The sequence below is a fragment of the Harmonia axyridis genome, chromosome 1 (genome assembly GCF_914767665.1).
Source record: "Harmonia axyridis chromosome 1, icHarAxyr1.1, whole genome shotgun sequence".
In the NCBI taxonomy this organism is placed as follows: Eukaryota; Metazoa; Arthropoda; class Insecta; order Coleoptera; family Coccinellidae; genus Harmonia; species Harmonia axyridis.
The window spans coordinates 82,674,184-82,690,131 of NC_059501.1; the positions used below are offsets into that span (position 1 = coordinate 82,674,184).

Here is a 15,948-nt window from a genome sequence, read left to right on the forward strand (position 1 = left end):
TTTCGTCCTTGGAGACCGTAGGATTCTACATGGCTAGATAATAAGCCAGTTACTTTTCTCTCAACATTCAAAGGGAAAATGCCTCCAAAAGAAGTGAGAAGGTGGGACAAAAAATCAAAAAAGTATGTGAATATTGAGTGTCCAAACCTAGTCCCGGAATACAATGCTCATATGGGAGGCGTTGATGCCATGGACAGTTATATTGGCAGAAATAAAATTAAAATTAGATCTAAGAAATGGTATATTCGTCTTTTTTACAATTTAGTCGACATGACCTTAGTAAATACATGGTTGCTCCACAAGAGGATTGGAAAGCAAGAGCTCAAACAGGTTGATGTTCGGCTAGAAATAGCATAATGACTCTGTAAGTCACAAAATTGAAACAAGAAACAAGGTAGACCATCCAAGGATTCCGTCGAAAATATGCTTGTTGCGAAAAAGAAAAAGTCCACAGTGTTTTCGCATGTTCCTTCGAAGGACGTCAGGACCGATTCTATTGGCCACTGGCCTACCTATGATGATGTGAGACAAAGTTGTAAATTACCTTTTTGCAAATCATTCTCTCATTTGAAATGTTCAAAATGTGGTGTTCATTTGTGTCTCAACAAGAATAATAATTGTTTTGTTAATTTCCACAATCCTTGGAAATTAGTAGGTATTTTTCATAGAAAATATGTTTTTTTCTCAAAAGAATTGTTATTTACGGTACTACCATCAATTCGATAAGTTGCATCGATGCATAAATCAGAAAAACCAAATTTGGGTATTCATTTAAAAACAAATGTCTTTATGTAAAACTGATAGTAAAATTTTTATGACATAATGTGGTTAATCGAATTGACCTGTTGGATAGTTTGCTTAAAAACACCCAACAACGAAATTATGAATTTATTAATATTATTTTAACACACACTGTTTGAAAAATTTTTCATAAACAAAGGTTGTTCATAAAAAAATATTGACATATCGTCTACTCATGATGCTTCCTCGAACAAGGAAAAATTCTAACTTGGAATGAGAAACCTAGGCAACAAATCAAAGTCACTTTAAGAAATAGCTCTCAAACCTCCCACACATCAATATCCGATATTAATATCCACAATTTCCCCAGATTAACCGCGTTGTTTGCGCAATTCAACATTCCCAAACTGAAAAATATCCCTCCACCCAACCAAACAAAGTGAAAAATATCCCATCGAGATATCGAACGAGTACGTCGAAGATACCTGCTAATACAAGATCGAAGAAAATGCAGTTTTCGATGCCAAGAAGACGAGGGCGACGCTGATTTATAAAACGGGCATTATTTTCGTCGGAGATATATTATTTCAACCACCTGAAAAATCACGGCTTCCAATACGGAAATTCATCAGACGAGAAGACTTTAACGAGGATTTCGTCCTGATAAATCGCTCGCGTTTTTCCTGTTGGAAACTGAGCAGAATCGACCTTTTTTCTACTGCACGGTTGAAATGTGTCAACCTCGCGCTATATCCTGTGCAGCTTTCAGGTCTGGAAATCAGATTACGCCAGCTCTGGTGGCCCTATGAGGAAAGGGGATTTCATGGTATTCGGGAAATGAACTGGCAGATATTATGGCATATTTCCTTGAATCCTGCAGCGGCAACTGGGATGGAACAAAATGGGAATTCATGGCGTCGTTGTCAAAGTAGATGTTTTTTCGGAATTAATCAGATATGGGAGATGACATAATAAATGTTTCAAATCAGCACAACTGAATTTGATGTAGGAGAAGCAAAGTCATGAAACTATGGTAACATTTTCGGTAATAATTGCAGGAGTGCGTGAGAATCAACGATAATTTTGCAAGAAAACCGGTTATCTTGAGATTGCAATTTTTTTTTATTTCTGAAAATAACGGAAGTTTAGAAAAATAACACTTTTGAATGTGTAATCTGGTCTTTTTTATGCACGAGAATAGTAGAAATATTGATTCATTTTGAAGAATATCTTAGTACTGACAAAGATATAAATGAAACGGAGCTAGATACACTTCCAAATAAATTTATTTCAAACACAAATTAAAAATTGCAGGAATTACAGGTGGACACTCTGTTCTGAATGTTTTTGGTATTCTGATTGGATGGACCTGACATAGGTGTATTGATAGCTGCAGCACCAGTAAAAGATTCGATTTCGGTTGAAACTATTCATCTCAAGAAAAAATGAAAATTTCACGCAAAGGATGTAGCTGGGCAAAACGAGAAATGACAAATGTTTTCCATAGTCAATATAGCTAGAAAACAATTCACGGATTCAGATAAAACTACAAATGTTCCTTTAATACCTGAATCAGTTTTGCAATAGATGGCTGTAGCGGTAAATGGTAGTCGAAATGAATAGATCGTAGATGTCCTACAATGAGCTTCGGTATTTGTGAACATAATGCCATCGAAATATTTGTCGATTTGTGCCTGCATCATAAAGTTATTCTCGATTAAACAAGTCAGCTTGTAAGCCGAATTCTCGTCATCTGCAGGAGGTTTAAATTGTCTGCTTTAATATGAAGAAATCTGCGGCTGAGGCTCATCAAATATCTATGGCGCGGCCGCGTTATTAGTGAAAGAACGTGCCGAGAGTGGTTTCAACGCTTCAAGAACGGTGGTTTTGACGTCGAAGGCCAGCATGGCGGTGGAAGAGGAAAGGTTTTCGAAGATGCAGAATTGGAGGCATAACTCGATCAAGACTCGTGTCAAACGCAATAAGAAGAAGCAGGAGAGAGCGACGTAACAAGCCATTTCAAAAATCCAGAAACAAGAAAATTGGGTACGTACGAGTTGAAGCCGAGAGATATTGAAAGGCGTTTTTTTGCTTGTGAACAGCTGCTTGCAAAGCAAATACGGAAGGGATTTCTGGACACAAGCAATGAGTTTATTACAATAATTTCAAGTGCAGAAAATCATGGGAATATCCCAGCCATCGTTTCACGTCGACTGCCAAATCGAATATTCACGGTTTCAAGGTCATACTCAGCTCGGCGTAGTGTAAGAGTTGCTAAAACCGATGAAAACAATCACTGGCGACCGTTATTCAATCCAAATAATGCGTTTGAGCCGAGTATTGAAAGATAAACAGCCGTAATACAACGAGAGACATGATGAAGTGATTTAACAGCATGACAATGCTTGACCCCTTGTTGCGAAAGTGGTCTTGACATACTCTGAAACGTTGAAATGGTCCTACACCACCTGCCGTATTCCCCAGACGTTTTTATCAATGGCGAATGGCCTAGCTGACCAGCACTTTCGGTCTCATGAAGAAGTAAAAATTGGATCTATTCGTGAATCGCTTCAAAAGATGACCGGATTTTTTCAACGCGGGATTCATACGCTGCCCGAAAGATAGAAGAAAGTGACCAGCGATGGACAATACTTTGAATCATTAGGTTTTTCACAATGAAGCCTCGAATCGTGGATTAAAACGACGGAAGCAAAGTTGTACGCCAATGTACTATCCTCAAATGACTTCAGCCACCATACAAAATAATCACTCCAGCATAGAATTATCTTCACCGGACATACAGGATGTACATCCAAGTGCCACGCAGCTACATCCTCTCATCGAGCTTTATCTCCCCGCGCATCCCGCCGTGGGATCAAGCCGTGAAACGCACGCGTCCACTTTATTGCGCGATTTGAGCGGCAATAATTTTTCTTGGGGGATGTGTACGCACCATAAATCTCCCCTTATCTTATCCTAAAAACTGCTTTACGACCTACAGCCCACCCCGGATTGCTGTTTGTTGTTCGGGGCTCGAGGACAGTTCAATTTCATCAGCAAATTAGATTCCGGTCCGATCTTGAGAATGTCACATAATTTCTCCTCTTTCCTGCCCTGCCAGCCTGAAGATGATTTGGTGCTTCAACGTCTACGTTTATTCTCCTTTGCGCTAGCTGTTTACGTTTTGGCAATTTGGTGTGGAGGTTGTAAAAGTCGCTGGGACGCTTTGGAGCCGACGGATGAAGAGAGGTAGATAATTTTTTTTATTGGAGCAGGCGGTGTATTCGAAAGATTTGTTATTTGGATTCGATAGAGCTGAATTTGTGGAAATGAAAGAAATGGGTGTCTTAGCATTCGATTGGTGAATTGTTTTTGTGCGTGAAAGGGTGTGAATTATTCTAAATCAGCCGATCAAGGCAATAGAAAGAACAGAAACGGAAAAATAGAACAGTTACTTTTTATTCTTAATATTTGGTGTTGCCTGATCATATCGCCATTGGGAATTATACACATTGAATTTTAATGGTCTTGAAAATCTTGGATCTTATATATATTCTTTGGAGATAGAGCAATACAAAAAATTATCAACTTCCAACAACAAAGCATATGTAGATGTAATCTCAGTATCAGCAGAAGAAGTTCAAACGGGGCATCATACATTTCAATGTATGATACAAGAGCACACATAATAACCTCAGCAAATGCAATGACAGGTTTATGTATTTGTTTACAGAATAAGTTGACATATTTTCATTGAAGGGCTTCCTTCATCCAAACTAAATCTTTTCCATTCTTTCTCTAAACCAACGGTTGACGACATTATAATCAAATCTGAAAACGAAAAAAGAAAACAAGCAGAAATAAATAAATGTTAGTTTCCATTATATTGATTTGAACTCAATGGATAGCTTGGAAACCACCATGAAATTTATAAATTGGACAAGTGTTGACCAAGTGGTCAATGGTTTCTTCTACACCACACTTACATAGTGGGCTATCAATAGAATGCCATTTGAAGAGCATACTATTACAACGACCATGATCAGTCCTAAGTCGATTTAAAATACACCAAATTTTCCTAGGAATATTGAAACCTAGAACTTTCTCTGAAGGCTCAACAATTAGATCTTTGTTGAAGACATCACAAGAACTCCATTCTGAACACCAAATTTCCTTGTCACTCTCATTAGATTGAAGGAAGATTAATCCATAAATGTTTACGTGACTTTAATCTGAAAGTTCTATAATCTGGTAGGTAAGATGCAATTGCAAATAAGTTCGGGTAGAAATGAAATTTTTCTCAAGATTTCTTGACTGAGACCTGTCTACGAATATGAAGTGGAAGTATATGTGATAGCACTGGTAATCCATGTAAGAGTGAAGATCTAATAGTTCCACTGATAATTCTTATAGAAAAGTTAAGCTGTGCATCAATTTCATGAACATGAGCACTATTGAACCAAACAGAACAACTGTGTTCAGCAGCAGAAAAAACCAATGCTGAAGTTGCCGTTCGAAGAATGCTGGCGTCAGCTAAATTTTGGAGGATATTAGCCTTGGAATAACAAATCTAAAAACACAAAAACATTTGTAAGGTTATATGCCACTTCACACAAATATATCGCATGTCATCCGAAAAACTTTGAAAGTTGCCGCTTTTTCTTCAAATATTCAATGAAAAAGATTGTAGGTCAGAAGAAGAAATCATTCATTTTGGACAAATAACGCAAATTGTTGCAAATTTTTTTAAATTTGTCTAATACACATGAATACAAAAAACATAGGCTAGAAAAATTCAAGAAAGATTATTGAAAATCCTCTCCATCCTTTATGTGTCATTAGGTTATTTTTCACTCGAAGGAAATGAAACATTTCCTCCATTCACGCCAGGAATAGTGAAAGTCTTATAAAAGAATAAATATCCCCATTTTCCTGGACATTATATATCCCCAAGAACACCGACTGTGAAGATGATGGGAGGCGATGGAACCATGGAAGGATGATCCGGGATAAGGGAGAAAATTAAGGATTAGGCCTTCCTTCGACGTCACCCCGGAAGGCAAGGCCTCCAGTGTGAACTACATCCCAGTAGGTCGTGTTGGACAATAACAGGAAACAACACGATATATAAATCTTTCTTGTTGTTCGACGACGGCTCAGGATCAACAACCTGTTGAGATTACAGCTCCTCCAGGAGCTGGATTAGATGTAGCTCGTATACTTCAACAACACGATATAGTTTGTTGTTTTCAAATAGCGATAAGTGTGTATGGGTTTGGGTTTTGGTCGTTTTGCTTCATGAGTCAAGAATAATAAAGGCTGAGTATGTGAGAACGTGAACTTCATGTGAAATTAAGGTTATTGATATTATGAATGAACCTAATCACGGACAAAGCACCTACAAGATGACAATCTTTCTGAATTAAAATTAATAAAATCTCAAAATTGACTAACAAAAAACTATGATCAAACATTTTTCAACAAGCATATTTCAAAAGAAATCAATGGGTGCTTATATTAGGCCAATTGAAAAGTCCCCGGTCTGATGCACATATGACGGTGCTGATATTGAATCCATATGATTTTCAGTTAGTACCATCCTTCAAACGATACGTGTCAAAATTTGACAGCAAACCGATCATTAGTTTGTGAGATATTGCGTTGCGAGTGTAGCTACTTTTGTTATTTGAAAAAAAAGAAGTTTGTGTGCTGATAAAATATCGCTTTTTGAAGAGAAAAAAATTCAGTTGAAGCAAGATCTTGGCTTGGTGAAGAGTTTCCGGGGTCTGTACCAGGAAAATCAAACATTATTGATTGGTATGCTAAATTTAAACGTGATGAAACGAGCACCGAAGACGCCGAACGCCGTGGTCACCGACGAAAAAATCAAAAATGTTCACAAAATAACTTTGAATGACCGTAAAGTGAAGTTGATCGAGATAGCAGACATTGTGAAGATATCATCTGAACGTGTACATCATAGCATTCACGAATATTTGTACGTGAAAAAGCTGTGTGCAAAATGGGGGTCACGCGAGCTCAAAATCGATCAAAAGCAACAACTTGGTAATGATTCTGATTGGTGTTTGAAGCTGTTTAAGTGCGATGAAACTGAACCTCCGGAGTCCAATCGATAGCCGGCTGAGTAGAGTGCACATGATGAACCGAATCCAAGTCGAGAAGAAACACAACAGTCAGCTGGCAAGTTTATGACATTAGTATTCTGGGATGCGCAAGGTATAAAATTCATTGATTACCTTCAAAAGGGCCAGACCATCAACAGCGATTATTATTAAGCGTTATTGGATCATTCAGAGGATGAAATCGTTGAAAGTTGAAGAAAAAAAAGGTGCTGTTTCATCAAGACAATGTGCCGTGCCACAAATCAATGAAAACAATGGCAAAATTGCATCAATAAGGCTTCGAATTGCTTCGTATCGTATTCGCCAGATCTGGCTCCCAGCGACTTTTTTCCTGTTCTCAGACCTCAAAAGAATGCTCGCTGGAAATGAATTTAGCGCCGATGAAGGAGTGCGTTATTATTTTGAAGAGGAAGTCATGCCATTAACTACAGCAAATAGCTAATAGCTACGGTTACAGCACCAAATCCCTTTCATGAAATTTTCCTTGATCAATTCGCACATTTGCGACAATACTTCCTCGATAAATTCACAAATTCCATTTTCAAGATCTTAAATCGATTATGGAGCATTGACATAGACTTCATCATTTCCTTGATTGCAAAGAATAAAGTTTCTTCTTCCTCTTCTTTTAAAAGGCCTGTTTAATTTCTGTTTCATCCCCGTTTATTTGTTTCCTGGGATGTACTCAGATAGCCAGCTGTCTCGCCATCATTTTGATGGCCGTCCTAATGGTCTTCTTGCGTAGGTGGTTGAAGCGTGAATAGTTGCATTTTTAATAATGACGTAGTTTTCACTTGTCAAGTGTCAAATGATGACAGCTTCGAAAGTGACAGATAGCAGGCTATTCAAAATGAAACCAGTTATTGGAAAACCTTTCATGTCTTAATGCTGACTGAGATACACAATTGCAGTGAAGTACGTCTTTGAAGAACCACGCAAAAGCTCATCACTTCTTCCACTGCTCATCCTAATAATGATTCAACCAATAATCGAACGAATATTCCAGAACGTTACCTCCTTCCCAGGAAAAACCGTCGTCATCTCAAATAACAAACCGAATCAAGAACTTTCCCATTTCGTCCAGACAAGGGTAATACAAATGCTCCCTCGCAACGACTCTGATTCTGACGAAAATAAATCGAATGTGGGTTCCGCGATGATTTATCAAACTTAAATTTCTACGCCACAGCATCCCACTCGGGTTCACATTCGTCCCGGCCTCTGTCAGAGGAAATTTTCAATATAACGAGATAAAGGGGCGATGGTTTTTCTCTAATCCGTTTTCGCTCACATCATATGTTTTCCGTATTTCGACAGGGCTTAGATTGAATGGGATCAGGGGAGATGCGTCTTCGTTTCCGGTTTTCGGTCTTGCAAGAGATGATATTGGATTATTCTTTCATCTCTGATTAGCCGGATGGTTTTGATGAGGTTTTGTGTTTTGGAAAAAGCTTCTGATCTTGAAATTCATTTATGGAGTTGAACAGTTAAGGTTAAGAGGCGATTTCTATGTAGTGTGAGAGAGAGAGCGTATTCTAGTCTCGAATTGTAGCAAATTTAGGTTTTTTTAAAAAAAAAAGTTAAATATTTTGCGGAGATGTTTGATTCAGGAGATGAATCTGAAAAAAATCTAGAAAATTTTGCTGGTTTTTTCCAAGTCTAACAATATTCAGATATTTGGGTATGTGCTAGTGGTAGAGTGGTTCTAAAAACATGAAAAAATTACTACTAGCAGCTTTCTTCTAATTCGAACTATGTCTAGCCTATAATGATAATAATTCACCATATTTCCTTATTTTTTTTGTCCTAAAATTCATTAATGATTTTTACTTTTGGAAGGTACTGATATGATTTCGTTTACAGAAATCTATCTTTTAATGTAGATTAATTATTATTTTTTTTTATTTTAAAATTGGGGTGGATTCTAGTCACAAATAAAATAAGATTTTTTCGAAATTTCAGAAAATTAATGATTTATCTACATTAAAAGATAGATTTCTGTAAAAAATATCAATTGGCGCCCAACGCGTGGCTGGATAGTCACAGAATCATTAATTCGATTTCCAATTTGATTAAAATTCACATTCCATATAAATTATTTCAAATTTATATGGAATTCAAAGTACCTAATTAAAAGGCTTAGTCCTGGAATAATACATGAAATTCCAATTCAAAAAATCAAAGAATTATTGCTATTTGTTGATAAATGAATAAATATAGAAGGATTTATTGAATTGGACATGTATGAAGTGGAATTGATAGCAGAATTGAGTCGAAAGAATTGATTAGGAACCTGAGAAGAATTTTGAATATAAGATAAGTAATTATAAGTTGTTGTTATATGATTTTGCTGATAATTAGAGAAGATAGGTAGGTTAGATAGATTAATTAGGTTAATTGTTCTGTTAAAAAAAAATTAAATATATATGATTCTAAATTTTTGAAATTAAAAAAAAAACTTATTTTATTTGTGACTAGAATCCACCCCAAATTTACAGCTTCTCCGGCGGTAATATTGAAAAAAGTGAAAAAATTCGAGCTGTTGGGACAAGTTAGTGATGTTTGAAATCACATCCATGTACTTCGCTCAAAAACAACTGAGAATATTGCTGCTGTATCTGTTATGTTGACGAAAACCCAGGACTATCGATTCCTCGTCGATTATGGGCAGTGGCGACGCCAGCTTTCGAAAACAGGGGTCGCCAAGAGGGGGCCATATTTTCAATGGGGGGCAAGGAAAAGCGAAATTATAGTTCTGCCAATCTTTACGCCTTAGTATGTCAAATTTTAGAGGGGGCCAGCACAATTTTAAATAGTACTCGTACACAATGCGACAGCTAGCTTCATTTAGTATTTAGTTTCATCATTGTCTAACGGTGTGTATACATAAATTACTTTAATGAATTCTAAAATAATATCAATCGATATCAAATTGGATAATTGATGGGATATTCCATAATTTAATGAAAAATGATACAAAAGGATTTTCAATTGTGAAAAATTCTTCATCTGCTTAAGGTGGCGAACAGTAAACAAGCTACGATAGGAGCATAGACGGGATGTATCTGGAAACTAGAACTTTGACAGAGATCTGATGAACATGTGGAGCAATTGTAGTTTTCGGGAACATTCTTGCATATTTCTTTCTTATCACAGCCTCTCGTGAGTAACTCTGAAACAAAAATCTAAACGTTAGAACTTGGTAAATTTTTTTTGACTGCTTATTCATGTTTTATGTTTTCTATCACGACTCTGCTAGGCCCTTGTGGGACCCCTCAGAATCTTTGAGTTTGTACTGTATAGGTGAACCGGTTGTGTTCTTTCTTCCAAGACTGTGTAATTGTCTTTTTTCGAACCGAAAATGGTCAGTATTAATTTTTAAAATATTTGCGAAATTAGTTGAAAGAATTTCATCCGAAAAAGTAATAGATCATAGCAAAATGTTCTTCTTTTATGAAGTAGAATTCTCAAGCACTTTGACAAACTTTGACAGAGGTCCGATGGATTTTTGAATTAAAAGTAGGTCGACTAACGAAAACACCAGTTGATATGAAATGAAATTTGTAACAGTTCCTTGCTCGTATGGATGAATATGACAACTAGAATTTAGTCAATGTTAACTTCAACAACATGTACAAAAAAGATTAATTTCGCTTGTCATGCGAGGTTTTTTCCACTTTAAATGCAGATTTGTATGAACCTTCTTTGGAGCACCACCATTTAAACATCATTGATGATCTTAGAGCTTAACATTTTGAAAATATCAACTATTAGCACGATGGTACAACCACCACATAGAATGGAACGACTTTCTGCTAAGTTGAATGAAAATTTCCCGAATAAATGGATAGGTCATGGGGAACTACTTCTAAGGCCACCTCGTGCAACGGATCTCAATCAGTTAGATTTTTATTTATGAGGATTTATGAAATAGCTTGTCTATCTTGTTTGAAACACATCTTATAAACAACTACTTGATTTAATTCAGTTGTGCCAAAACAAATAAGAAATAACAACAATGCTCAAAGTTCGGACTTGAAAAAAAATATTTCCCTTCAATTCTCATAACTTCTAGACGTAAACGAATGTCTCAAAACTTGTCAAAGAGCTTGTAGAACATCCTGAATATTGGATTTAGAGTATGCATCTTCATGAAAAGAATGTTTTGTGTTCCACAATAAATAACCCCCTAATATTATAATATTCACATTCAACTCTTGATGAATTGAGAGCTCTAGACATTTTATATACGAACACAAATATAAATTTGGTGGATCTTGACCCACTTTATAATCTTTGTTACGTAAGGCTTGGTATTAATAGAAAATTTATGTTTATATGTATTCTTGTATCCAGTATTTCTGTTCTCTTTGAATAATCAACAAAAGGGTGGTTGAAATATATTCCTATGACTATAACATAGAATTACTCACTTGTAACGGGATTGTATTGTGTTGAACAAACTTCCCCTTCTGCACAGGGTGTCCCTGTTCCGTTCTTTCTCTTATCACAAGTGTCTGTTGTATTATCATTAGTATTTGTACTATTGTCGTTATAATCTAGATACATGCTGCACTGTATACAATTCAATGCGGATACTGAAAAAAAATTGATTTTGTTATGCTGGAAGCTCTAATTTTGCTTCATTTTTTCCAATAATGAACACGTTGAAATAGTTGGAGTAATATTGCTCACAACTGTTTACGTTTTAGAATATTTAAAATACATGTTTTTATTATATTCATTTTGTTCTATGATGTTGTTATGACATAAAGATTTTATGTTATCGATTCATTCAATTATATAAGGTGATCGATTACAGATTTCACGAGAAGATGTAAATTTTAAATCTAGATACAAGGAATTTTTCCTTTCCGAATATGAACTTTAAAACATTATTGGAAATAATGAGTGATAGTGACACTTATCACAATTCAATTGACCTAAATTTCAATCAAAACTCACCTGTAGATACAGCTAAAATGAAGCAAGCCGATAAATAAATTATCTTTTTGGAGTCCATAGTGAGAAAAACACAAGCCGGTTGAAACTTACACTTCAGTATGAAATACAGACTTGGGTGAGAGTGGATCCAGTAATCAGAGCATGAGTTTCACCTATTCGATTTATCTTCCTCGTGAATCATATATGTAGAGGGGATATAACGCATTCTCATAAGGTTTTTTCCCTATGTATGTATATTTACTTTATGAGACGCCTGTCTTGTGGCAGCGTTATATTTGGATATCGCGAGGCTTACAGGGCGATTCATTGACGTTGAGATAATCGATAACAGGAGATACCTTACGTCAATCGGTGAAATATTCCTCAACATAATGTTTTATGTTTTTGATTTACTGCACGATGAATTTTCAAATAGTATACTAACTGACAAAGAACCTCTCGTAGAACCGGCATCACACAGAAGGAGCTGTTTAAATTTCAATTTTTTTTTTGGTAAAACATAAATAGTATAGCAAGGAGTAAATTATTGTATTTGGAAAAAAAAATCGTGAAGGTATTGTAAACAATTTTTGTTACTTGAATATTGTAGTTGTTGTTAAAATGCCTAGAGCACGTGTACGCGGAATATATCGCCAGCTAAGTGTTCATGAAAGAAGTTGAATTATTGGTCTACGGGAGGCGGGGTTGTCATTTCGAGAAATCGCTAACCGTACGAACAGAAATCCAACTACTGTTATGAGATGTTGTCAAGCGTGGTTTGATAATGTCCAAAATCGAAGGAGAGTAGGCACCGGACATCATCATTCATTGAATATGAAAAAAAAAAAAAGCGAAGATTATTAATATGAAATATTTATGCAACATCACTACAAATATGATAAAAGAAAATTTTTTTAATGAATAACATATAAGTATCGATGAATACTGGGATTTCTGATCTGCTCGTTCGGTTAGGGACTCAAAATACATAATTTTGCCAACTTTAACAGAAAAAATCAAGGTTCACTGCCTTTTCCACTCAAAAGTTTTCGAGAATGATAAAATTTTTCGAAAAATTACCCATATTATGCTCCTTAGATACCAATGTCATTAAAGAAATTGCCAAACAACAAACTTCAATACGATTATTATTATATCTCAAGTAGTATTAAAAATGACAAAAATGATGAAATATTGAATACTTTCCTAATCTGCTCTTTTTGATCCCTGAATTGGTACTAAAGTTTTAAAATTGAAAATCAATTTCTAGCTTCCAGCTTTCCTAAAGAAATTAAATTGCACATATTAAAGTTCCTAGAAGATTCGCAGAATAGTGTCAACAGTTTCCTCTGGTGTCATTCATTTCTGAATCATATAGTACAAATTCTGAATATGATGAATCTGTAATCAGTGACAAGTCATTTATAAATGTGGTTTTAATAGAATATCAATAACTGAGCAATTCCTTATCGGAATATATGTGGTGATCAAATGTTTATTGAAATAAAGATGATTTGCTCGCTCTTTGAGAATTGCTTCATCCTAAAGTTTTTGAGCTGAACTCTGAGAAGAATATTTCATGCAGAATATTTTATGGCTGCACTAAAGTCAATGATTCAGAAAAGAATTCAAAGGTTCGTCTGAATATTCTTCAATTCTGACTATCAAGAGAAGCATTAATTGTTCGAAAAACTTTTATTTGATTTACAGTATGATTCAATATGAAATTCTTCTCACTCTGAAATCTTGCTGCAAAATGCAAAAAATTCAGTTTCAATCAAATCGCATGTTCAATTCAATATAATAAATAGTTATTTATTATACAAGGGAAAAAAGTATTAGATTTTAGCTCGAGGTTATGTTGTCTCCCGACGCGAAGCGGAGGGAGACAAAAAACCGAGAGCTAAAATCTAATATTTTTCCCGTGTATAATACACTATTTTTTTCTGTGATGGAAAAAACGACAATTTAATAGTGGAAGAACATAATGCATTAGAGTCAGAATTTTTAAACTAGTGAGCTGCAATTAGACCAGCGTTGCTATGGAAAACTTCAAAGTAATCAAATATCTGTCAATTTAATTTTGTGATTTGATTCAAAAATTGCGAACTCGGTATTAATTGTTTAGTAGTTATCTTGTTGAATAATTTAAAGTTAAAAATGTCTGATTCCGAGTTTTCTCTGACTCCACCGGAGTTGATAGAAGCAGCGCAAGTAGCGTCACGAAAGTTATTGCCAGCTAAATCGCGGAAAATATACGAAACCGCGTATTCAAGATTTATGGATTGGAAAATGAAAAAGAAATGCAGTTCTTTCTCGGAGACAGTGTTATTGGCTTACTTTTCGGAACTGGCACAACAACAAAAGCCATCAACAGTGTGGTCGAATTATTCAATGATTAAAAGTTTGTTACGATCCAATAATAATGTAGACATTTCAAAATATTTCAAACTAATTACATTTCTGAAACAAAATGGGAAAGGATACACGCCCAAGAAAGCTGCGATTTTTACGAGTACGCAAATTAGTGATTTTTTAAATAATGCACCGGATGAAGTTTATTTAATGGCCAAGGTTGTTGTTGTATTTGGGATTGCAGGTGCTTGTCGAATTTGTGAAATCAGTCAGGTAACATTGGATGATATTGAAGATTCGGGAAAGTTATTAATTGTGAAACTGAAGCAAACAAAGAATGATGTAAACAGAAGATTCGTAGTTACTGAAGAATATATCAAGTATTACCGAATGTACATAGCCCTTCGTCCAGCAGCAGCAAAAGATCGCCGCCTGTTTTATGCATATCGCAATGGAAAATGTATCAATCAGGTTGTGGGTAAAAATCAGTTTTATAAGGTACCTGAAACAGTAGCTAATTTTCTTCAACTTGAAAGTGCTCACTCATATACAGGTCATTCATTTCGAAGATCGTCTGCTACACTTTTAGTTGAATCTGGGGGAGACTTGATGACACTAAAGAAACATGGCGGTTGGAAATCATCAACGGTCGCTGAAGGGTATGTTGATGAATCAGTGGCACACAGAACAGAAATTGCTAATAAAGTGTTCAGAACGTGTGGCAGTTCTGAAATAACACCCGATTTGCGACCAGGTACATCAACAACAGTTGTGTCCATGTCAGAGAAAAATATTATTTCAACACAAGAAAATTCGTCTGTTGTACCGAATAGTTCAAGGAACATGTCATTTACGCAATGCACATTTAATAATTGTACTTTTGATATAAAGGAAATGTAACTAATGTTCAATAAAAGATTCTGAAATAAAATATCTTCCTTTATCTATATGTAGATATATATATCCGGGAAAAAAGTACTCACTTTTTTCCCGGGGAAAAAAGTAATTTCGTGAAAAGTCAAATTTTGTTACCTGTCAACAGAGATAAAATGTCAAATTTTTTTCCCGTCACAGAAAAAAATAATTATTGGTTTCCGTAAATGTGAAATTCGAGAGAAGCTCTGACTTTGCACAAATCAATGCGCATATTACGCTCTTGGAGGCCATGGAACTGTATGTATTAGATATGATTTATCTTGATGTTGGTTTCTAGATGACGAGATCCTCCTGAAATTCCACAGATTATTTGAAACCTTCAAATTACATCTCGAATAGAATCCAGTGCTACGGAAATATTGCATAAGTTTTTTGTTGTTTCCTGCCAGAATTTTTTACGAATGTGGTGATGAGATTCAGATCGAGTTGTGCACCAAGTTTGAAAATGTTATAGATATCTATACGCAAAAGACGATGTTGTCACTGTTATATCTGTATCTTTTTCCTTCATTCTGTTTGAATTTCGGTGTGTGGTTTTGATAACGCATTTAAGCCGGAAACTTGAAATTGATTATGTATAATGTATGAACCAGGTTGAATCTGTTGTCTGCAATAAATATTTATATTTTTTTTTGGTGTTGATGCAATCAACATAAACTCTATACGAAGCTTGAAATTGTTATGTTATTCTACAGCTGGTTGTAAACTTTTATCTATTCTTAATTCTTAGTTCTCAAAGTATTGTCAAAACAAACTTTTGAATGACCTCATTTTGTCGAATTTATCGAAGTCCGAATGCAATCATTTCAGGCCTTATCGTGCTCAATAT

The 15,948-nt window shown here is 35.4% G+C and overlaps 2 protein-coding genes across 2 annotated transcripts in view; one reads left to right on the plus strand and one right to left on the minus strand.

The window, feature by feature from the left end:
* LOC123684717 (zwei Ig domain protein zig-8-like) overlaps positions 1–15,948 on the plus strand; it is a 275,727-nt gene that overhangs the window by 246,191 nt on the left and 13,588 nt on the right. The gene's annotated exons all lie outside the window — the stretch shown is intronic.
* Positions 9,812–12,010, minus strand: LOC123684730. Its single transcript, XM_045624124.1, has 3 exons — positions 11,850–12,010; positions 11,318–11,482; positions 9,812–10,056 (listed from the first exon to the last, which is right to left on the minus strand). The coding sequence occupies exons 1-3, from the start codon at positions 11,905–11,907 to the stop codon at positions 9,890–9,892; spliced, it is 390 nt and encodes a 129-aa protein (XP_045480080.1). The 5' UTR covers positions 11,908–12,010; the 3' UTR covers positions 9,812–9,889.